The sequence below is a fragment of the Schistocerca nitens genome, chromosome 5 (assembly GCF_023898315.1).
Source record: "Schistocerca nitens isolate TAMUIC-IGC-003100 chromosome 5, iqSchNite1.1, whole genome shotgun sequence".
In the NCBI taxonomy this organism is placed as follows: domain Eukaryota; kingdom Metazoa; phylum Arthropoda; class Insecta; order Orthoptera; family Acrididae; genus Schistocerca; species Schistocerca nitens.
Window position 1 is genome coordinate 506,489,556 of NC_064618.1, and position 25,103 is coordinate 506,514,658.

The 25,103-nt window shown below is 38.4% G+C and overlaps 1 protein-coding gene across 3 annotated transcripts in view; it reads left to right on the forward strand.

Annotated features, from left to right (window-relative positions):
* Nucleotides 1-25,103, forward strand: part of LOC126259336 (3-ketoacyl-CoA thiolase, mitochondrial-like) — a 96,673-nt gene that overhangs the window by 66,433 nt on the left and 5,137 nt on the right. Inside the window, exons 3-7 of one of the 3 annotated variants that reach the window (XM_049956043.1) lie at nt 2,327-2,458; nt 5,644-5,908; nt 7,375-7,550; nt 13,611-13,811; nt 13,976-14,130. The exons of the other annotated variants lie outside the window; for them this stretch is intronic. Coding sequence (XP_049812000.1) covers nt 2,327-2,458; nt 5,644-5,908; nt 7,375-7,550; nt 13,611-13,811; nt 13,976-14,130 — 929 coding nt within the window. The remainder of the gene's footprint in view (nt 1-2,326; nt 2,459-5,643; nt 5,909-7,374; nt 7,551-13,610; nt 13,812-13,975; nt 14,131-25,103) is intronic. 3 annotated transcript variants of the gene reach the window in all.

Sequence of the window (25,103 nt, forward strand, 5' to 3'; positions counted from 1 at the left end):
ATCTAAAGGTCATACATACAGTTATTAACTGACATATATCTAGTTGATGATGGAGGCATAATGCTCCAAAACGATTAGTGGAAAGTAAATAAATGTGACTGGTTATGGACATCAGTTGTTTCAATTGAATTCATAGCTATCATGGTCAAAGATAATCTGAAATGTTCACATTTATGATAACTGCCAGTATCATTAATATAAGTTGCATTGTCTTGTTTTGCTGAATATTTTCAAACTGAATGTATGCAGTTTAAGCATATACAGTTCACAAACTTTCTATGACATTTCACCTAAGAATGTATGATGTCAAAGTAAAAAATTAAAGGAAGACTAGGCAGTGTGTTGGTTTATATGAAAATGCAGTTAATATAGCTATATCGCTGCACTGTCTTTCATTAACAGGTACAGAAATGACAGGACACTGACGCCATCTTGAGGCTTTAGATACTGTTTCCTTAATACTCTAGAAAGTGTAGACAGCTTCAGCGTCACCACAAAGCGATATTAGTACTTAATACCAGGGACGAAGTTGAAACTGATAGCTGTTTGGCAAAATGTCAGATTTCCTGCTATCTATGAACCACATAGTGAGATACATCATAGTTAGAGATTTGGCCAAACATTGCTACGGAGTGTGGCTAACATGTAGATCTCAGTTAGACCATGGAGGTCAGCTGCAGACAGGCAGGTAGATTTGGCAAATTTGGGTATAATCATTCATCAGTGAAGTGAGTGAATAATATATCAATTAATTAACTTTACTCTTTGATTTGTTGCAGCTTGTGATCGACTTTCACTTATTGCATTTTTGAGGTTACTACTGAGAAAAATTTGTTAATTGCGAGATAAATTACATAAAATACTGGTAGTAAAGAAAAGATCATCTATTTTGGAATATTTTGACATAAACAGTGAGAATAATAAGTTTTCCATTTCTTTTATGTGCTGAGATTAAATTTTTCAGGACAGAGAAGGAAAAAAATAGTTATGTACTAAAGCCTTAGCTTGTTTTTTATTCTTTTGTTTTGAATTATTTTGTGAGACTATTCAACAAGGTGTTTATCCATAGGTATGATGGTACTGTGAGTTAGGTACTTCATTTAATAAAATTGTTTGGAATGTACAGATTTTGTTGATTTTCCCTTCTTGAATCCATATAGTTTATTCCAAAAGATTTTCTTTAATAAGGAGTCTGATCTTATACTCTATATTTCTTTCACAAAGTTTATTCACTTGAAATCTGAAAGTGATATGTCTATAGTTACATTTATTTCTATTCCTCGAAAGTTCAGATTATGATGCCCATTTTGCAATCTGTGGGTACATTTTTCCCTACATACACAAATGTAGGAGGATAGTGTTGCTGAAATTGGGACAAAGTTCCCTGCACCAGCGGATTTCAAAATATTGATGTATATGGATATCGATGCTATAGGTATCCATAACTATACTTCACAGTGGTGCCATATCTTCTTGACAGAAGTGTCTTTATTTTTTGCCTACACAGTGATTCTCAATATACGCTGAGATGGAAACAGGGGAGTGTTCCTATTTATGTGTGTGTTATCAGAAAGGAGAACCAGAAATCTTCCACTCCCTTTCCATCTCTCTTCCACCAATTCTTCTCCCTCTATGACCAAACCCATGGTAATAAAAAATATAATAAAAATAAAAAGAGCCTTGTTTTGAATAAAAAAGAAAACAATAATAAAATTTTTCTTAATTATGGTATTATAAATATTTAACTCCACACTGATAAATTATAGAAAGTTGCAAAAGAACAGTATCTTTAAATTGTTGCAAATTTATTTTCATCAAGAAAAGCAACATTAGCACAGCATCATAAAAAGGCAGAAGCAGACACTTAAACTGAAACTGCTAGCGTTCAATGGGGAGTCAGCATTGTAGGCAGTCAGATGCACCAAGAGTCTGCATCAGTTACACGCATGATGAGAATCTCAGGAGTAAAATAAAAGAAAATATTCAGATAATAATAAAAAAATTAATGAACATAAATTAGAAGATAGGTAAAAATGATGGGGATATCCACATTTGGGTTTTCTTCAGGGGTTCAGTTTCAGCATGTCAACCTGAAATGTAATAATATGTGTAAAATCTGTGGTAATCATAAAATATGTAGTTGAATGTGCAATTGCAATTTGTTTTAAAAATAAGAAGCTAAAAATAGTCATACAGCTTTAACTGTGCATTTCAAATTACTAGATACTTCTAATTTAATTTTATTGCATATGGTAAGAATATTACACATATTGGCATATTATGTTCAAAATTGTATTACAGATGATGAACAAATCTTATTTTACAGATTTCATCAGCAGATGGAATACTGATAGCTCGACATGCTGCTTTATACAGTGGTGTCCCAATAGACAGGCATGCCATGAGCATAAATCGACTCTGTGGATCCGGTTTTCAATCCATTGTCAGTGGTGCTCAGGTGAGATGATGTTTATATTATGCCCTAGACATTTGTAGAAATAAGAAACTAGTATATTTTATGGGCTCTAAAATGAGCAACAAGAATTTGTGTAATGTAGAGAACTGAAAAACTTGCACAGACTTCTACAGAGTCTTGCTTTCTTTTTTGAGTATATTTATTCTGTATGACATTTCACAAATAATGGTTAAAAACAAGTCTGAAGTAAACTTCAGTAGGCTTATACGTAAACAGAATGGAAGACACAAAAAAATGTAGCCTTTACTTCTTCGTGTAAGTGGATTTCTATATTCTGATGGAAAAGTCTTTAATGAATACCTACTGGTGCAGTGCAAGAGGACAGGGATCCCACAAAATTCCTTTGTTACCTTCAGCTGTCAACTGACTGATGTGCAGCACTCAGAAACTCACAACAGAAAACCATTTTTACCAGATGTTTAGCTCTTGCTCTTTGTCCAGTAAACTTGTAGCAGTACACACACCTCTCATACGACCCCACAGTCGCCCAAACTCACACATCCGTGGCCATAGTGAGACTCACTGTGGCTACATGTGTATGTGTTGGGATGTCTGTGATATTGTGTGTGTGAATGTGTGTACATTTACTAGAGAAAGAGCACGAGCTTGGAAGATAGTATAAATAGTTTCCTGTTGTGTGTTTCTATGCACCACACAGTCAGATATTGGTAACTCATTGCATTTCCTTTATGTTACGTATTATTCCACCCATGAATTTTCACTGTTGTTATTCATTGTTACCTCTGTACTTCACTAACGAAACCAGCAATGCTCCACAATTGCTTAATATGTATGGGAATTGGATATACATCCTGGAGTCCTTCCTGCCTTCTCTCTGCCCATTTCCTCCTCCCTTCTCTCTTTGTCCATTTCCTCCTCTCCCCCCCCCCCCCTCCCCCACCACTCTCTCTGCCAGTCTCCTCTTCCTCCCTCTCTATGTCCATTTTCTCCTCCCCTTCTCTATTCTCTTACCATGTCTCTGATCATGAGCCTTGTTTACTGCTATTTTAAATGAAACCTTGACTGGGAACTCATGTCACTTATAATGAATGGGAAGATCGGTTGAATAATTGATATATGGGGTATGAGAGACGCCTCTCCAGCTGCTGGATCTGTGACAATAGTAGTTTCTATGCCAGTGTTTTGCAATTTTAATCTGCAAATGGATAAGATTACGAAGTCTTAAATGATTCAGATTCTGTAGTAGTATTATAACTCTAAGCCATTAATACAACTCTCCTGTTTTCAATAAAACTGACAACAAGGAAGACAACTGAGAGCACATAGTGTGTACAGATGTAGGTCGAAAATATATACAAAGAGAAATAATATTACGAAAGAAACAATTTTCTAATGGTTTACATGCCCTCTTATAGTAGTTGAAACTAACTGCAAGAAAGAAATTGAAACCATACATTTTTACAGTAGTATGAATTAGCCATATCTTATCTGATTAATTAGATCTAATAATAGAAAGTCTATATCACTAGAATAGCAGTAATGATGTTCTTTGTTAGCAGGTCTCCATTCATATACTGCACTGATAATAATTGTCCTTTGCAGTTTTCAATTTACTCGTGTAACTGAGCAAGAAGTAGTACTGTAACTTGAGAAGCAGTTTGTTTTCCTTCCTTCCACCCCTCCCTCCCTCGCACCCTCCTCCCATGGTAATGTCATTCGCAGTATTATTTTCACATAACTTATAAAAAAAATGACATACCAGGTGTTAATTTTTAATTTCCTTTCATTACTGGCAACATGTATGTATAACTTGTAAATTCAAGAGACTGACCTTTGCTCATTTTCAAACAGCGGAAACAAAAAAAATTCTGCAGTAGAATTCTACATCGAATCATGTATAAAGCTATGTTTTCCAAATTAGTAAGAGCTTTCCTTTTTGATGCATGATGCAAACAATCACTTTTTCATTGAAAAAGTTTAAGTTTACCCACTTAAAGGCTAATCCAATAACAGTGACAAATTTTAATTTAAAAAATAATTTACTCTGATTTATGAAGTTCATCAAGTCTAGAATGATTGTGAATATATAATTTTTATTATATATTCATTTTTCTCTTATTTTATGACTCCAACAAAAGCTTGAGTAAAGGAATCAACTTTAATAAAAAAAATATTTCATTTATTTATTTGTTGTTAGCCACCATATGTTGAAACAGGCAATTTTACAAATCAAATTCTACAACGTATTTAACAGTCAGCATCTTCGTGTTAGAAATTTGCTTTATAGCTGTCAAATTGAAGTGGTGCACTTAGAACTGGTAAGTAAACTATAAAGACTCTATGTTGTACAAATGCCAATCTTTGCATACCCTTAAACAATTCGTGGAATACACAATATTGAATTTTTATTTCCTTCTTAGCTCAATTTTGACAGTAGGTGACAGGTTAGAACAATTCATGGGGATGAGGAGCTTTACTATGTACATTAAAATTCCTTAGCACTATACACACACTTACCAACTAACAACTTATGAAGGCGGTCATCAAAAACGTCACTGGTAAGTCTTCCATTGATGGTGGTTACTTGTTATATAGCTTCATGTCATTCCAATAAAGCAAAAAATATTGGAATTACTTTTATCTCTTATGTCGTGTTTAAAAATTACAATTTTTGGAAATAAGCTTTCACGAGAGCAATGAGTGGAAATATATTGTCATGTTTTTTTACTGTGAAGAAAGTGAATGAATTTACGGAACTTGCTCCAAAACTAGTGATGTTTCAGAGGACTCAAATGTCAGTAGCAGATTAAACATACTATATGCATAGTAAAATGCTTAACCTGTTAAAATTTTTTGTATTGTTACATATTATTTGCATATATCAATTTTATAATTTTTGACGGAGACCATCCAGCAGCACCTGGTGAATGGCATAGTCTTAGTAATACAGTAATAATGTATGCATAAAAGTAATAATGTCCTTGAGGAAATCTGGCATGGTGTGTGATTACTGACTGTGCAGTATTGATACTGGTATCTGTGACAGAATTACACAATGGCTGTTTCAGTCACCCTACAAAAATAGTCCCTACAATCATAGGTATCAAAAACTGAATCAATATCTTTTAGCAGCACATAAGTGTCTTGAATTAATTTTACTGTATTGTCCATCAATGTTTTAATATCTCAAATAATTCTCCTTTCAGAGCATACTTGTGGGTGAATCAAAAGTGGTCTTAACTGGAGGAGCTGAAAATATGAGTCAGACACCATATTTTGTGCGTAATGTCAGGTTTGGAGCACCTCTTGGAACCAAAATTGAATTTGAAGACTCCTTCTGGGCTGGTCTAACAGACACATATTGTAATTTAAATATGGCTATGACAGCGGAGAACTTAGCTGTAAAGTATAAATTAACCAGGGAGAATGTTGATAAGTTTGCTCTTCGATCACAGATGCTTTGGAAGAATGGTAAGCCTAATCAGCAGCCTAGTACTTTTGGCGTGTTTGTGTGTTTGTGCGTGTGTGTGTGTGTGTGTGTGTGTGTGTGTGTGTGTGTGTGTGTGTGTGTGTGTGTGTGTGTGAGTGTGTGTGTGAGAGAGAGAGAGAGAGAGAGAGAGAGAGAGAGAGAGAGAGAGAGAGAGAGAGAGCCTGCCTTTATTTCTCAAGTATAGCAAAAAATTGAATGGGGAATAAATAGATAGAGAAGAAAATCAGCAGTATCATTTTCAAAGAAACTATCCTGAGATTTGCCTTAAGGGTTTTGAGAAACTACAGAAAACCTAAATCTCAGTAGTCAGACAGGGATTTGACCCACTGTTTTCTTGAATGCAAGTCCAGTGTGTTACCACCATGTCTTCTTCATAGTTAAAATGCTTAAGCCTATGAATCATCTGGTATGCAGTGATATGATTTTCTTAATGTTACATTGGAATAAGGTCAACACTTCTAAAACTTGTACCACCTTTAATCATAATAATTTTTTACCATTCCTCCAACTGAGTTAACATGGTTGTTAGCTGTTAAGACACACATGAAAATGCCTTTGCTATTTCCTAATCTGAGGGCCACGTTGAAAAATTTTCCCTATTCAATCCACTACTCCTGTACATTCCAGCACACTCATTTGGGAAACACACAAATAGGAAAGTGAGATCTGTGATAGAAACACAGACAGATATAGATCTTTATTTTGTACTGGCATGACCATTATGATATTTTCAATCACAAGTAATTCCCTTAGACAAATCTAGGCCAATAACAGCCAAAATCTACTGCTGAAAATGTTGAACATCAAGGACCTGACTCACTTGGACTTTCAGTTTTCAACATTAGCACTTTCAAACTCAACAGACGAAAACAGCCTCTCTGACATCTTCCTTTTTACATTTATCTTTAGCGTTTTCTCTGTCTTCCTAGCACTTACAATCTTTTCATCCTATATCTTCTTATAAATATTCTCTAATTAAAATGTTTATAATTATCATGTTTTATACATCGTCTGTGTTTGAAGGTACATGCTTTTAACACGGGCTAAAGACTTTACAAGATTTGTATCTGTTTTCCGTATCTGAGACAAGATTTGTGAATATCCCTATTAATATGAAAAGGTTTTTATTGACACATCATTTACTGGTAGACTTTTGCTGACTTGGGAGAGCAAGCATTTCTAATGCTTCAGACAAAGATTTCAGTTTTGAAGGCCTATCAACAATTAAAAGTTGTGTTTAGGACAAAGAGTGCTGAGCTTTGTTTGCTAAAGAAGGAATCAGTATACTTATTCCATTGAGGTATTAATCATATGAATATCTAATAATTCTTATATAAAAAGAGTTTAGGCTATGTATGTATGTATGTATGTATACACTGAGTGTATGGAGCCAATTTAAACGTACTTTTAACTTGAATTGTTATGAAACTCTTTTTGTTTATTACAGCCAATGAAAAAGGTTACTTTAAGGAAGAATTAGCTCCAGTTACCATAAAAACAAGGAAAGGTGAAGAAATTGTGAATGTTGATGAGCATCCTAGACCATTCTCTACAGCTGAAGGACTAGCAGCTCTTCCTCCAGTTTTTAAAAAAGATGGAGTTGTTACTGCAGGTTCCGCATCGGTAAGAGATATTGATTCCCTGCAAAGTGTTTGATACTACTTCCATTTACGTTTCTATAAACTTAGGCAGCATCTTTTGCTATTGCAACAAGAGCAACGATAACGTTTTGTATTTTACTTGTACATATGCTGTTCATTTGTCTCATAAATATTTTTTTTTGCCTCAAAGAAGCCATCAAAGGAACTAGGAAAGTAGTGGTGGGCAGGAAATCGCGTATCTGTTAGAAATCGCAGTGACTGAGAAGTCACAGATATCACAGTAGCAACTTTACAAAATCTAACTGCGATTTCAGTCACAGTTAGCAGTCGCAAGTAGTATTTCACATTCAAAGACGTGAGCCATCTATTGGTCGAATTTAGCACTGCTTTCTGCGATTTCCGTGACAAGTCGCAACTAAGAGTCGCAAGTAGCAGCTAAAAAGCGCGGTTAACAGTGCCATCTGTGGGTCAAAGTTCGTACTACGCCCATCTCTGCGGTACGCTATGGAGTCTAACTGCGATTTCCGTGACAAGTCGCAACTAAGAGTCGCAAGTAGCAACTAAAAAGCGCAGTTAGCACTGCCATCTGTTGAGCAAAGTTCATACTACGCTATTCGCTACCGAGTCAAACTGCGATTTCTGTGACAAATCGCAACTAAGAGTCGCAAGTAGCAACTAAAAAGCGCAGTTAACATACTTTTCCTAGTGTCATCTGTTGACCGACGTACGTACTTCGTTATGAGAGCCTTGTGCCTCACGAGATCGATGTGCTGTGTGTGCATATGAAGGGCTTATTTCAATAGTGGTACAAGTCCATTTTTGTTAATTTTGAGATATAGAGTCGTAAAGTTACATGAGCGCTGAAAAATCTGCAGTTGAGATACCAGAAATATTCAAGCATATGGCTTCTTGCTAGAGATGAACCTTTATTTATGTTTGTTTGGATCACTAATTTCAGAAGCATTATAGACAGAAAAGTGGAGGTAATGGACTTGTACCACTATTGAAATAAGCCTTTCATATTATATGACGACATGCACATTCAGCATCAGTTATGGTTGGTCAAATACTGCTGTGACTCTGAATGTATTATATTAATAAGAAGCAACATTGCCGTTTTCTCCTGAAAATATCAAGTAACGTAACAAATGTGTTTGATTCTGCTTCCAATATGACAGTTTTGGTTAATACTCCACATGCCTACAGGACTTTGCAATGTTAACACAGCAGAACTCAGACATCTGTATAAGTGTAGAGAAATGAAAACAGTCATATGAATGCCTCACTTTTGTTACGACACAGTTCAAGACTCGGGAGAAAAGTTTTACACCTGGTGTTCTACATGGCAACTTCACACACAAGAACTTTTTGCCGACACTACTACCACCTACATAAGTAAGCTTTTCCTGTGTTACTTTCAAGTAATGCACTTAAGCTATTCCTGATTTAACTGGAAGATCTGTACTTCCCACTTTCATATCAACAGCCTCAAAATGCATATTGTAGACTTCGGGATATGTTACAGGTCAGTGTCACACCAAGATTGTGGAGAAAGGGAGCGGGGGGGGGGGGGGGGGGGCATGTCGCTCTCCAACAAGTGTTTACCAATAAGTAAGTGGCGGAAAATTATGGGTATAGGACGGCTTAAACATGTGGAAAATGAGATTTTTATTATTCACTCACTGTATTTGACATTTATTATTCCTTTAAAATCGCACAACAACTTCGATAAAACACAGCTTAATCATTAACACACTTATTTCACAATTGTTTCACTTTTAAACTGCAAATCCTCTAAGAGCTGTCTTGAATCTCCACGAGTCCCTCCCAACAGCCTTGATGTGGATAGATACGTACAGCAACCAGTAATCAGAGTCAGAACTGTGTCTGCAAAAACACAAGGATTATTAAACAATTTTTGCTGTCATTAATTACTAGAAGTATAATTGACAGAGTAGATTGCTAATATTTGCTATAATGAATATCACATTTGCAAGAACGATCTCACTGAAGTAATTAAGTCCATCGAAACGCTTAGAAACTAACCTATCGTCTGACGAAAACGGTCTAAAGATGCAGTGGCAATTTCTTCAGATCTGTTGACAATGATATTTTCAGTTATCACTTTACTGAGTGACTGAAATGTAGTTCAGGTACCTGTGAACATAACAATATGTTAGAATTCATTTTCTAAATACGAACTATTACGGTACTGTACGGCTACTTACATATTAATTACACTATTAATATTTTCACAGTTGTTTCTTTAATACAAAATTAAAGCCAACGGAAGAAAAAACGTAAAACATACTTGCCAATGACAGGTTTGTTGCGATGCAATTTTCCGTGTTGACAGATGTAACTTTTTCATACAGTAGTAAGTCGCAGAAATCGCAGAAGTAGCAGGAGTCACAGAAATCGCAGAAGTAGCAGAAGTCACAGAAATCGCAGAAGTAGCAGAAATCGCAGAAGTAGCAGAAGTCACAGAAGTAGCAGAAATCGCGGAAGTAGCAGAAATCGCAGAAATAGCAGTGGCGGAGGGATACACGACCTATGATCCTTAACTGCGACTCTTAACTGCGACAAATCGCAGTTAAGAATAGCAGATACTGAAAAGTAGCATTCACAGAAATCACTGATATCGGAAAATCGCAGTTTAGCCCATCACTATAGGAAAGGTAGTTACTTTGTTTTATTCATTGAATAGAATACCGTATTTACTCGAATCTAAGCCGCACTTTTTTTCCGGTTTTTGTAATCCAAAAAACCACCTGCGGCTTAGAATCGAGTGCAAAGCAAGCGGAAGTTCTGAAAAATGTTGATAGGTGCCGCCACAACTAACTTCTCCAGTCGAATATATATAGTGCTACACAAGCGTGCTTTGTGGGCACAAAGATAAATACTGGCGCCAAAACCTCTGCATCAGTAAATAAATTTTAAAAAAAGGTAGAAGACGAGCTTTTTTTTTCTCCGCCCCGAGTTTCGACCACTGCATTTTCATACATTATCCAACGAAGTAAATACAAATTCCGTATTGTTCATCTTCGAATGTAGCAGAATTTCAATGTACTACGAAAATCCGACTGGCAAGACAGTTAGGGATATTTGTCAATATGGCCAACTCTACGTTCCGAGTTTTTTCCTACCTGTGAGAAGAGATGGTTGCTAATAGGAACCTGATGAAATGTGAATCACATGCAGTATTCTCTTCACCATAAGAATAATACGAATATAAACATTTTACCATGTATTCTTTCGTATTTGCTGCTATCTCATTTAAATCCTGTCTGCGTAATAAACTACGAAACTAGAGTGAGACAACAGCAAACGCGGAAGAATATACGTATCGTGTCATGTTTATATTCGTATTATTCTTCTGCCTAATAGTGATACAGTCAGAAATGAAGCACGGCAACTGACAAGATTTTAAATGTAAGATGACTAATTTCTGTGCAGAATTTGATGTACTAAAGAAGCGGTCGCAAAGATTTTCAAACGGAGGAAAATTTTCGCAAAACTCTCGTTCAGAACATGTTCTATCATACGCATGTTCTATCATACGCATTTGGTTCTTGTTGATCATTATCAAAGAAAGTAGCAGTGTAAGTAACAACAAATATCAGTCTCTTGCCATTGTTTCGCTAATGAGACGATTACTCTTTTTTTTTTAAGCGGCGGTAGCGCGCACGAAAGCAAGTCATGCCGCGAGCGGCGACAGGCCGTAAACACGCACTATCAAAATGCGACAAACAATGCATTACACAGTACAGTAATGCATTTTCAGCTTAGAGTGACGTAAACACCTATAACAAAGAAAACGGCACTTATCAGATCAAAGCAAAATAAGCAATCGATTCAAACCAGACGAAGCACGTGAAAAAGGAAGGGTACCCGTATAAATACGGACGGAGCGCCTGACGCATAGCAATGGCTACCTGGTAAAGCTTAACTGCTAAGCTTACGACTCGAACCAAATTACTGTAGCTGTATCGTCTTTCATTCGACCTAAATTGTGTCTCATATTACAATTAGACGAACTTTGTTTCGATTTGGAGGTGCGGCCTTAAACTTTTCTCTCCCCTTGAATTTCGAGTCTCAAATTTCAGGTGCGGCTTAGATTCGGGAAATTTTTTTTTCCTTTATTTCGAGTCTCATTTTTCAGGTGCGGCTTAGATTCGAGTGCGGCTTAGATTCGAGTAAATACGGTAACTGAATTAGGATCAAAATTTATAAACTGATGTCTGTCCACACTAAGTAATAATTCACACTAAGTAATAATTCAGAGGAAAAGCTAGCAAAAGTTGATTTCATTTGGGAAATGTTGCAATGACACACCAGCATACAGCTCTTTGGTAAAGTTCTGTAGCTGATCACCAGAAGGCTGTGTCCATCAAGAACCACGCTATCCTACTGGCATTCGGCATGTGCTTTACGTCCAGTGATCTTGTTTTAGGGTTTCTTAGATTGATTTAGAAAAATATTAAGATAGTTGTTTTCAAAACCATTCTGACAGTTCCTACCTCTGATGTGAAGCTGACTTACAGAAAAAAGTCACATTAGCAACAGACAAAGCAGACAGATGGTTTAATGAAAACAGACTCATTGTGAATGGCAAAAAAACAATGTGGATCAACTTCATACATATTACAAATAAAATAAAAACTAACCTTACAGTAGAACTGGGTAAGTGTAAGATTGAACAAGCATCATACACTAAATTCTTGGGAGTATGGTTTGATGAACACTTAAGATGGGAAAAGCATGTAATATCATTGAACAAAAAATTAAGTCAAACATGTTATATACTTAGAATGCTTAAAAGCTCATGTAAAGTTAACAGAGTTATGTGATTATTTCTCATTCATGCACAGTTTATTAAGATATGGTGTACAGGTTTGGGGGAACAACAGTCTAACAAAACATTCATTTAGACTACAAAAGAAGGCAGTCAGAATAATAAAAGGTATAAGATATAGAGACTCTTGTAGGCATGTGTTCAAAGAATTAAAAATCATGACACTACCATCGTTATATATATATGAAAGCATATGTTTCTTAAAAGAACACGAGGAATTTTCTACATTAAACAGAGAATTTCACAACTACAAAACAAGGAATAGGAATGATTTCCACACAGAAATTCATAAAACAGCTATATATCACAAAAGTGTACTATACCAACCCAAAATCCTCTACAGTGCTCTCCCCAAAGAACTAAAAATAATACCAAAACTGCACATATTTAAAAGAGAATTTAAAAACATGTTATTGAGCAGTAGTTTTTACAGTACTGAAGAGTTTATGAATCATTGACAATAAAAGCGCAGTTAATATTTCCCTGACATAATGAATATGTGTAATTGCTCACATTTAAATACTTACTGTTTCTATGAAAGTGTGAAACAGTGTTAATATAAGAATGGAAATAATCTTTGATGTGAGAATCACTAGCTTTTTGTTTTTGTTTTTTTTTTGTACGTTGTTATCCTACTTGTATATTTTTATGTTAATGTTCTTATAGTTCTATTAAAATTGTAATGTCTAAGTGACAAGTAAATTCAATTATAAATTTTCATGTAATGTATTTTAAATTCTAATGTTTATTGACAAGTCCTATGTCATTTTGATGATGTACTACAAGGACTCTAATAAATTGAATTGAATTGAATCTAATCTGAGGTTGTTTGCCATTTGTAATGACTTTATCATAAATGAAACATTAAACACTAGTCTCCCCTTCTTCTTTTTTGTAGTATCAGGTGAAATCCCACATTAACAAAAGATAACAAAAATACTATATATGTTTCAAATTTTTCACTGTTTTCAATATTTATCTACAAAGATTTAATGAATGAATAAACAGTAATTTATTTTTATGCCTGACCTAAATGTATGGGCCTCTTCTCATAAATTTACTTTATGTGATACTCCTGGTGCAGAAGCAACTCTGAAATATACAAGAGAACACAGTCATCATCAAGTGTTACTGATCTTCTTGTTTCTCTGTTACTTGTTGATTTAAATATATATTTTATTAAGATGATACTTATATTTTTATTAACTTTCCTATATCTATTAACAGGGTATATGTGATGGTGCTGGAGCTGTGATAATTGCCAGTGAAGAAGCTTGCAAGGAATACAATTACCAACCTCTTGCCCGCCTAGTTGGTTACTCTGTTGCTGGAGTTGATCCCAGCATAATGGGTATTGGTCCTGCACCTGCAATACAAAATCTGTTGAAGGTTTCCGGAAAATCTTTAGCGGATATTGACCTGGTTGATGTGAGTAGATTTCGAGGGAAAAATGTTAACTATGTTCTTTGTATCAAATTATTGCATATAACCTGTGCACTGTCTCTACCAAGTAATAATTACATGCACTTTCAAACCATCAAACTGCCTATTTACTTAACTACAGAAAAATAACTGTTCTTACTGACTTACAGATCAATGAAGCATTTGGTGCCCAGGTAATGGCCTGCCAGGAAGAACTGAAACTAGATATTGAGAAACTTAATGTCAACGGAGGTGCTATTGCTCTAGGTCATCCACTTGCAGCATCAGGGGCTAGAATCACCACACATATTGTACATGAGCTCAGGTAAACATTTTGATGAATATTCAGATTAGCTGTAAATTATCTTTAATTAAGGATATAATTATAAATTGTGGAAAAATCGAAATTTTTTTATGACTTTATTAAATTCTATAGTCTTTCCTTTTACATTGATATATACATTACAAGGTTTCAAATGAAAAATGACCTATATATACCAAATTTTAATGTTATGGTCACATATGCCGCCACGCCCTCTTTATTTCTGTTACAGAAACCAGTATTATTTCGAAAAGAACTGTGAACATTCTGTTTCCAGCAATTATAGTATGATACATTGTATATGTTGATGACAGTGCAGGTTTCTAGTGGCTATAAATGATTATCTTTGCTAATATTTACTTTTGTTTCGCTGAACCAGTTTGTTCACATGTTAGTGAATGTTTGTTGTCCAAGTGCTGCATATATTTGTGGAAGTACATATCCTTTAGTGTGCAATAAATACGAACTATGACACACATCAAGAAATTAAATAAAAGGAAATTCTATGGTAACCAGTTTACAAACAAAGCAAGCCACACTGTTGAAAGTAACGTATGTATCAGTTCTTCAGGGAAGAAACTCCCACATGGATGCCTCCTGGTGATTCAAATTTTTGTGTTAACAATGACGCTGTTTCTGGTGATTTGTTGTTGTTGATGTGAGCATCTTAACTTCTTTGATAAAGGAATTGGCGAAATGTAAACAATGTGATGCTGTAGGCTGCCTGGAAATAACTGAACAACAAAGTAGCACGGAGAGTTTAGAATCAAAATTAGTTGTTTTGTGTAGATTCTACAATAAATCTACCTCGAAAATGACTTCAAACATTGTGCATAATGCATACGATGTGAACTTGAAGTTAGTGTACGCAATGGGTGCAATAGGAAAAGTAAAAAAGGCTGCTCAAACGTTTTGTGGTTTGATGGACCTTCCTCTTCCTCCCAGTAGGTTCAGCAAGTACATAAACATACTTTTAGGTGCCTTGACGGTTGTGTCTAAAGCATCTATGAAACGTGCAGTAGAAGAAACTGTAAATATTAATGGAACCAGGGAAATTCCTATTGCACTCGATGGGACACGGCAACGTCGAGGACAAAATTCCTTGAATGGTGTTGTAAGTGCTACTTCTCTGGAGACTGGAGAAGTTGTTGATGTTGAGTGCTTATCTAAGTACTGCCACACCTGTCTTGGTAACAGTGAAGGACATATTGAACATCAGTGTTCTAAGAATTATGATTGTTACAGTGGAGGAGCTCTAAAAATTTTTCAGAGGTCGGTGCCCATTTATAACGTTAGATATACTAAGTACCTAGGCGATGGGGACTCTAAAGCTTTCAATAAAATTAATGAGTTCAATGTTTGTGGTGTCTTGTATTTTATTGAGAAAAAAAACTTATTTATTCTCAATAAGGATCAGGTGCTGACAAAAAGCAGTGAGTTTGGTTTTCAAATACTTAGATTTATTTTTGAATCTGGAGGCACTGTTTACGCAAGAAGTCCTTGACCAAAGAGCTTCTAAAAAAACCTAAGAGTAAAAGTGCTAGTGTTGTGAGTCAAAATAAAAAAACATAGGTAAACAAAACATTATGCTCATATGTGATGTTGATTAATAATTTAACACAAAACTTCTTTTTAAAAACGTTAATAAAAAGAATTTACTTTAACACTTTTCCATGTTAAGTAGAAATCAATAAACAAGCAAACCCACAAAACAAAACAAAACTTACTTTTACAACAGTACCATTTGATTACACTATATCTTCATATGTGTCTTCAGTAGAGCTTTGGTCATGATGTCCACTACCGGCTCTCCACATGGGATTTGATGAACCGTAATTCTTCCTTCAAAAAGTTTTTCACGATTAAAGAAATGCTTAATGGCTATATGTTTGGTTCGGCGATGAAATTCTGGATTCTCTACTAACATCACTACTGCTGAATCGTCAATTCAAAGAACTGGAATTACAGATAGTCTTGTTGTTTCTCTGATTTTTTGACGGGTTAATCAAATAATCTCCTTGAGAGTTTCAACTAGTTCAGCTTCAGTTGTAGATGTTGCTACCATGGTTTGTCGCTGACTTAGCAATGACATCGCCCCTCTAGTGTAGTTGATGACTACTCCAGATGTTGATCTGCCTGTTTTTGAGCAGCCTTAACAATCTACATCACTGTAGCATTCCAGAGTTGTGCTCTTTCCTCTTGATTTGTATGTGATTCAATATTCAGTCGTTCCTGATACATAACCAAAAACCCTTTTTACATTTAATAACTCTTCTTTGGTGTGATTCTTGAGAGATCTTGAGAGAACACTTACACTGAAGGCTAGGTCTGGTCTTGTGCAAACCATCAGATACATTAATGCTCCAACTGCTTCTCTATATGGAAAAGACTGTTCTACCGTAGCATCTTTCCCTGACTGTGAAACATCTATAACTTTCAACACTGGGGTAGAAACTGCTTTACACTCTGAAAAATTGAAACATTTTAAAGTTTGTTGTGCATAAGCCTTCTGGTGAATCTTCATACAGCAATCGTTGCCATGTTCAATCTGCAGACCTAAATAACAATTTGCAGGTGCCGTTGTGATCTTAAACTCCTTTTGTAATTGTTGAAAGAAAATGCTCAAATCATTTGTGTCAGTGGCAGATATCAACCTGCTGTCGACACACAAAATTACCAGAACTTCTTTGCCATTTTTATTTTGAATGTACAAGCATGGATCTGCTTGGCTTACTCTGAAATCTAGACTGACCACAAATTCTCTGAATCGTTTGTTCCAGCAACTTAGTGTTTGTTTTAAACCCCGCAGACTTTTCTCCAACCTGCAAATTGTGTTCGTACCATCTTCATAACCTATTGGTTGTGCCATATAACAGATGAGAGGTGGCATGAGCCCCCTCTCATATTTCTATCTTACGATTCTCCTCTCTAGTTGCATGCGGTGGAGGGTTGCTTTTCCTTAACACGCGTACTTCCCACGCAGCGTCTCTCGTCACCCGGGTGGGCCGGTGACAGGCGGGCTCTGTGGAACTGGAGAGAGTTAAGCCGACGTGTGTGAGGCAGTCGAGTGAATGCTTTTCAGACGCCGACATTGTCAAGAGACACGCCCGCTGGGGTGTGAAGTAGCGGCTGGGCTAGAGGTTCCGTTACTTCAGAGAAACTTTGCGAAAACACTTTCTGGCGGGCTACCAGCGAGGCGTGGGAATGACTTGTGTACCCACGCAGTTGTGGCGGGAAAATTCCCGCACTTTCTGCAAAATCAGCACAGAAATTGGCGCCAAGAATCTCCATTGGTGGAATGGTAGTGCTCCGGCAATGGAGTGGAATTTCCGCCGGTTTTCGAGTTGCTGATTGGAACGTAACCACGGCCACTGTCGTGGGGGCGGGAATGTTCGGTGTTCGGCCTGTACGGGTGCTCTGGGTAGTCGGCAGTCGCCTTTCGGTCGAGGACGTCGGAGCAACCAGCCCTCGCCTGCGGTACGCCAGATCGTGTTCTGGGAGATAAGAAGACTGTTGGTAATGTACGTCCGCAGCACCGGCAGATAGGGATTTTCCTAGGTGATAATCAGAGCTCAGCAGAGCGCGCCTGTTCATCCTTTTCTAACTTTGTTCAGTTTCGAGTAGCAGCAATTACTATTGGGTTAGCTGTGTGTCTCTCTTGAGATTTGAGTGGAAAGGAATTGGCTCCACATACCACTTCGTCTTAAACCTCACGATCTAAGTTAGGGACAACTTCACCTTTACTGTGTTTGTATGAATCTCCAATTTTAGCCAATTTGATGTTTTATATTTCCTGTGTCTCTTTTACTATTCTGCGTTTAATCTTAATAAATCATATTGTTATTTTGGACAGAACTTTCTTTCTGTTAATCAATAGAGCAACCCTATCATTCCTCACTATGCTAATGAAACCTTTGTTTATTTAACTTATTTATCAAATTAAATTATTGCAGGTGCCAAACTCTCTTCTACTCCACTAGCAGGGTTGATTAGAGTCAGTTCGCGTATTTGTTTTATCCTTGTGCAACAGCAAAAGTCGGAGTTAGAATAGGGGGGGCTTAGAGCATGATTTACACATGTGGATTCTAGTAGAATTTAGTGATAAATACACTACTAGCCCCGGCACCTCGCATAATATGGCGACCCTTGGCCTCGGATCTTTCCTGTGAATCTCTGATAAACAAACAGGATTCTTAGTAGGAACATTCAATTTTTTTTCTCTCTATTTTTTTTAATGATTAATACCCAAGTTTTTTTTGGTAGTTCCGCGTTTAGTTTTAAGTAGCGGCGCATGTTTACTGCTTTTGTTTTCAGCGTATATATTTGTTTGTTTGTTCATTGTTTTATATGTTTCTTTGATGTGGTGTCCGTACCACTTCACACTTTGTCGAATTTGTGTGCGGTTTCTGTACCACAACAAATCGTGCGTATAATTACAGCGTTGGAGCGGCGTTGTTGAAATTTTATGTTTATGTGTAAAAATATATGGAGTAGATTAATTTTATTGTGCATTTTAGATAAATTTGTTTTTCATGAATGATAACGAGAAGTAAGGCACGACTATTATCGAGCGCAGCTAAAACAAAAGAGGATAGCATAATGGATAAGGGGCAGCTTACTGACGGGAATAGGTTCGGAGATGAGATGGGCACATTTTTAGCAGGGCAGGACGCCAGGGTCATTGATGAGAAAGGTGATTTGGACGCGATCTCAGAACAGCGTTGCGGCCGTGATTATGATAGTGAAGTAGAGGATGAAACAGAGACAGGCACACAGGTCGAGACGGTAGCAGAAATTTATAATCAAACGAACGAGAGCAGACAGGGGCTAGCTCGGCCACGTCAGAGCTCTAGCGCCCAGGTGTCCAGAGTTACATCTCCCACGTTTGAAGAGGATCAAAAAGATGACGTAAACCCAATACTGAGCTTCCTACGATCCATGAAAGAAGAAGATGAGAAACAGCGTAAGAAGGACACTCAGACTATAATTTCGCATATAGGGGAAATTCGTGGGGAATTACTAACAATAAAGAAAGAATGTGGAGAAGCAAAACAATTGTCAATGGTAGCACAAAAAGTAGCAGGCCTAGCCCAAACGGCAGCAACAGGGGCAATGAAAATCGCAAAAGTAACTTCTCAACTTGTAGGTCGCTTGCGACGTGCGACACAAGCCCACTCAAAATCCCTAGCGTTCTTAAAAACCCAAGGTAATATTGCGGTTACCAACATCACGAAACGAATGAAAGAAGTAGAGAGTCGGATAGCGAAACTAGAGCGAAACGGGCACACGAGCACTGCGCGTTCGGATACCAATGATGGAGTACACAGAAGTGTGTCTCCGAGGAAAAGCCCGCCGTGCTCTAGCCCAGTGACAGAGTGCGGAACTAACAATGCACACGCAGAAACACCTAGTAATAGCTCCAATAATTGTAGCCCACTTAGGAGAGTGAATTCTGAGTGTCACCGCCACTGTGATACAGAGGTAGCACATCACAGTTATCAGCAAGATAGATCAGGACACTCAGCAGACGTGCAAGTATCGGAAACGAGTGACAACACCAGTGCGAGGATCGGACAGGATTTTGATCACAATCACTTCCTGTCGATACTAAAATTCCAAAAGTTCAGAGATAATGGAGGGTCGATGCATCCGAAGAGCTGGGTGACGCAGTTTACTAATTCATTACCGTCATCATGGCCAACCCACGCAAAATTAGAATTCGTGTGTGGACACATCGAGGGCCAAGCCGCGGAAAAGATGCGGGGTGTGGCAGCGACGTGTCGGACCTATCAGGAATTTGTTGATGCATTCCTGCGGACCTACTGGTCAAAGGAAACGCAAGACAGGATTAAAGAGGAAATAATATTTTGTCCTGAACTGGAAGTGTCCGGGCATAAGAACGCAACCAAATTTTTTGATGATTTACTCAAGAAGAATCAGTTTTTAGATAGTCCATATAGCAACGGAGAAATCATTAAATTTTGCTTTTCCAAATTGCCTATTAGGTATCAACAGACACTTGTCGGGAAGTGTGGATCGGACATAGAAGCATTCAAGAGTCTATTGCGCGAACTCGAAGTAGTCTTCGATAAACAAGACGCAAAGGACAGGAAGAAGGCGCAAAATAACAAATACCACGGGCCAGCAAGGGAAGACGACAACAGATCGCAAAATCGCACTCGTCAGTTAGGAAACCGGGGTTACGGAAATCAAGGTTACGCTACTCAAGGTTATGGAAACCAGAGACACGGAAACCAGAACGTCAGGAAACAGGGTCAATCTAGACAAGGAATCTGGGACAGGAGAAATAACGTACGGCAAAGCGACCGTAATTGGAGAGAGCGAAATCAAGGACAACAGGAGAACCAGGAGATTGAAATTAGACCTGCAAATCCTAATGCACGTCAGAGGAGGGGGAGTCTAACAAGGGATTGGCGCTAGTCCATAGGATTCCACCACATCTCTCACACAAAGAAGTTCGTGGAATAATAGTAGTTTAAGTGGTGTACATAGTAGAATAAGCAAATATATGAACCTTTCTGTGGGGAACAATAATTGTTACATTAATAGATTAAGATTGCTAAAGTATTAACACGCTGCGTTGTCTTGCATAAGAATTTACTGCTGCTATCCTCTTTTTGTTTATGTTTGCGATCTCCAATGTCGATGGAGTAGGAGACACTACCTTTTCATGAGCAATGTTTTTGTCCTTTCCTATCTGGTGTCCATGTTAAGGGATAAGGATGAGTGACGAGACGTCGCACAAACGGGCGCATACAAGAACGTGCTCTTAGAAGCGTTCTGAGAGGTCGTGATACGCTCCATAGCGGCCACAACCAGTTCGTGAGACGTTCATACCAATGCTTGCAGGCACGCGTCAGTGCACTGCACGATTGTGGTATATTGCGCGATTTTGAGGGTGAATATGGGCAGTATAGTTTTTGCAGAGTTGCGCCGGTATCGTTGTCTTGCAAGTCGGGGTGAACCTGTGAGCATTTGACTCTAATGGTGCCCTAGACGAGAGAAATGAGGGCATAAAAGCCTACCATGCTAATGTGCTGGTTGGGGATTTAGCGTGCTGCTCGTTTTTGTCACAGATGAATCACCAAGGAATTGTACTTGGATATTCGTGACATACTGTGTAGCTGGCGTGTGTTGGGTGTCTGAATCCTCAACAGGAACCAGTCCTGGCTTGGTCATATTACATTGCTTCTGGAAAGGTGTACTTCGATCGCGAAAACCGCTTCACATAGAGAAGGAAGTTGCAACTATAAATTTATTGTCGTGTATAGCCATGGCTAACCCAGTCTCTGGAGTTTCAGTGAGGCGTAATGAAAACTCGGAGGTCATGTCGTACGGCGCGCACATCACTGTCGTCAATAGCGGCGAGCAGCAAGACATCTCAGCGTAACAGGAACTATGTAAGGGTATTGTATAAGGTAAAAAAAAAATAAATAAATAAATAAATAAATAAATAAATAAATAAATAAATAAAATAAAATAAATAAATAAATAAATAAAAGGGAAAGTACGATACTAGGATAAGTTAAACTGTAGGATTTAACAATAACTAGATTAATATTGTGGGGGTTTTCTACCACAAGTGTGGCGCGCGCCTGTTGAGTTGCTATTTTTCAGGTCACCAAACCACAGACCCGAGATGGAGGGACGACGGGCGAGCGAAAGTAGCGTAGTTGCATGTTCTTTATAGCACAGTAAAACTTAGACCTGCATAACAACATAATTTAATTAAAAGACGTAGAATGTAGATCGTTGGGATATGGTAGTTAATTCTTGAGCATGTCTACTGTCGATCTATATAATTAATAGTAATATTAGTGCGGTCCCGCACATTTAGTTGTTCATCCATTACAAAGCATCAGTTATCACACACCATGTACATACTGAGATCGGTCTCTACACATATATCAAAATAAATTATTTCCATGTCTAGATTAGATGTTATAATGATTGCCATAGATTAATAACTATAAAAGTAAAATAAGAGTGTCTGAAATGACAGACCATCAATGTTTCATTATGTAAATTTATTATAACATAGAAGGTCATGGGAAAAAGTTAGGCATAAGACTTTTGTAAGAATTGTACAGATGACGAGGAACGTGGCAATGCAGAGGCCAGCCAGCGCAAAAACAAGAGGTCTTCGGCTACCTGCTAGAGGGCGAGCGTCCCGTCCTACACGCTGACAGTCACCCGGCTGCCTACCTGAGGGATTACACGGGACCCTCGCCCCGCCACAAGCGAAAGTGGGGCTGGCCGTTGACCCTGACACGCGACAGCCTGCTAGCTCTCCGGATGCGGCAGCCGCTTGGAGGGATTCCCTGCGGCAGACCACGTTGTCGTGAGTACACGAAGAACATCACATATCGTGTCAGAACCTGCGCCTCATGTGCCTCAGGACAGAAAGGGACGCTCTATACTCACCTGTTTGGGTTTTTACAACTCACTAGCATTGGCCGATCTGCATACACAAAGCAGTATCGTGCCACACTAACAAATGTATGGTCTCATGTCTTACTTCTCCTCTCTATTAGAGAGCAGTTTTTAACAATAGTCGCTCCTAGTTCGATCCTGTATGGATGACCTCACACACTTGTGGAGTCACTCCACGTGCCATCATCCCTCGTCGAACTGCAATATTGGGAAACATAAAGTTCTGTCCAGCGAGAGAAGAGACCTAGACTAGTGATGTATCCCAACGAGTAGACCTCAGAGACAATTAATCGACGTGAGGAGAGCCTATCACTGTGTCTTCCTACCGTACTGCCGTGATCATATGCGTGGGTCTGACTACAATCTCAACAGCGTACTGCAGACACTCCAGAACTCCCTATTGCTGTTGCCACAACGTAGCAACAACACCCGACGTTTAGCCTTATGTGATGTCAGTACAGTGGAATCAGTGAAGTGCCACGGATATTTCTAACAATGTGATTTAGTGCCTCATTCTCAGCACAGTCGTGAACTTTGTGCAATGTGCACGCACAATTTGATGCCCCATGAACCTTGTTTCTTTGGTTTTTCTTAAATTTCTTTCTCTTATGTTGTTTCTGTAATGTATGTTATACCTTGTATGCGTTTGTGTTTTACACTGTAATTCTTATTACAGATTACTGTATTGTTCTCCACATCATGTTTTTTTTGTATTTTGTGTTTATTGTTGTGTGTATGCTAACAGTGTGCCTGAAGTCCCCATAAACTGAAGCAGATACCACCACTGTCATTGTGAATGGACCATCAGTTCAGGGAACATTTTGTAAAGGTTATTCTTGCTGCAGGGAGACAGAATGAATCGGAGGTTGTAACTAGATTCTGAAAACTCACAAAGAGATTGTTAACTTAAATATTATCATGTGTGAGTGAGGTCAGGTTAGTTTAATGATTAAAATTGTTGTAACATCTTGGGCATTTAATTGCGGAGCACTCCAACTCTGATTGTAAAGAATAAACTGCTCCATATTTGGCTCAGATGCCCGGGCCATGTTTAGAGCGTGAATGTCTGCGTGAATCGGTGTTTGGAAGGGGCTCCCTGGGTATGGATGTGTGATGTGAGTGTTAGTGTTCCATATTAAGAAGGTGAAGTTGGCTACATCATAAATAATCCTCCCTCTATGAGTTGCATTTTTCAGTTGCAATGATCTTTTTTATAGAGTGCGGTATGTGGAGTCACTTTGTAAGATTGTTCTTGGGCGATTGACTCACTACCTTGCTCCTAAGTGAGCCAACCGCTCACCAATTACAATCTAAAATGGCGTAGGGGCAATGAGAGGTGGCATGAGCCCCCTCTCATATTTCTATCTTACGATTCTCCTCTCTAGTTGCATGCGGTGGAGGGTTGCTTTTCCTTAACACGCGTACTTCCCACGCAGCGTCTCTCGTCACCCGGGTGGGCCGGTGACAGGCGGGCTCTGTGGAACTGGAGAGAGTTAAGCCGACGTGTGTGAGGCAGTCGAGTGAATGCTTTTCAGACGCCGACATTGTCAAGAGACACGCCCGCTGGGGTGTGAAGTAGCGGCTGGGCTAGAGGTTCCGTTACTTCAGAGAAACTTTGCGAAAACACTTTCTGGCGGGCTACCAGCGAGGCGTGGGAATGACTTGTGTACCCACGCAGTTGTGGCGGGAAAATTCCCGCACTTTCTGCAAAATCAGCACAGAAATTGGCGCCAAGAATCTCCATTGGTGGAATGGTAGTGCTCCGGCAATGGAGTGGAATTTCCGCCGGTTTTCGAGTTGCTGATTGGAACGTAACCACGGCCACTGTCGTGGGGGCGGGAATGTTCGGTGTTCGGCCTGTACGGGTGCTCTGGGTAGTCGGCAGTCGCCTTTCGGTCGAGGACGTCGGAGCAACCAGCCCTCGCCTGCGGTACGCCAGATCGTGTTCTGGGAGATAAGAAGACTGTTGGTAATGTACGTCCGCAGCACCGGCAGATAGGGATTTTCCTAGGTGATAATCAGAGCTCAGCAGAGCGCGCCTGTTCATCCTTTTCTAACTTTGTTCAGTTTCGAGTAGCAGCAATTACTATTGGGTTAGCTGTGTGTCTCTCTTGAGATTTGAGTGGAAAGGAATTGGCTCCACATACCACTTCGTCTTAAACCTCACGATCTAAGTTAGGGACAACTTCACCTTTACTGTGTTTGTATGAATCTCCAATTTTAGCCAATTTGATGTTTTATATTTCCTGTGTCTCTTTTACTATTCTGCGTTTAATCTTAATAAATCATATTGTTATTTTGGACAGAACTTTCTTTCTGTTAATCAATAGAGCAACCCTATCATTCCTCACTATGCTAATGAAACCTTTGTTTATTTAACTTATTTATCAAATTAAATTATTGCAGGTGCCAAACTCTCTTCTACTCCACTAGCAGGGTTGATTAGAGTCAGTTCGCGTATTTGTTTTATCCTTGTGCAACAGCAAAAGTCGGAGTTAGAATAGGGGGGGCTTAGAGCATGA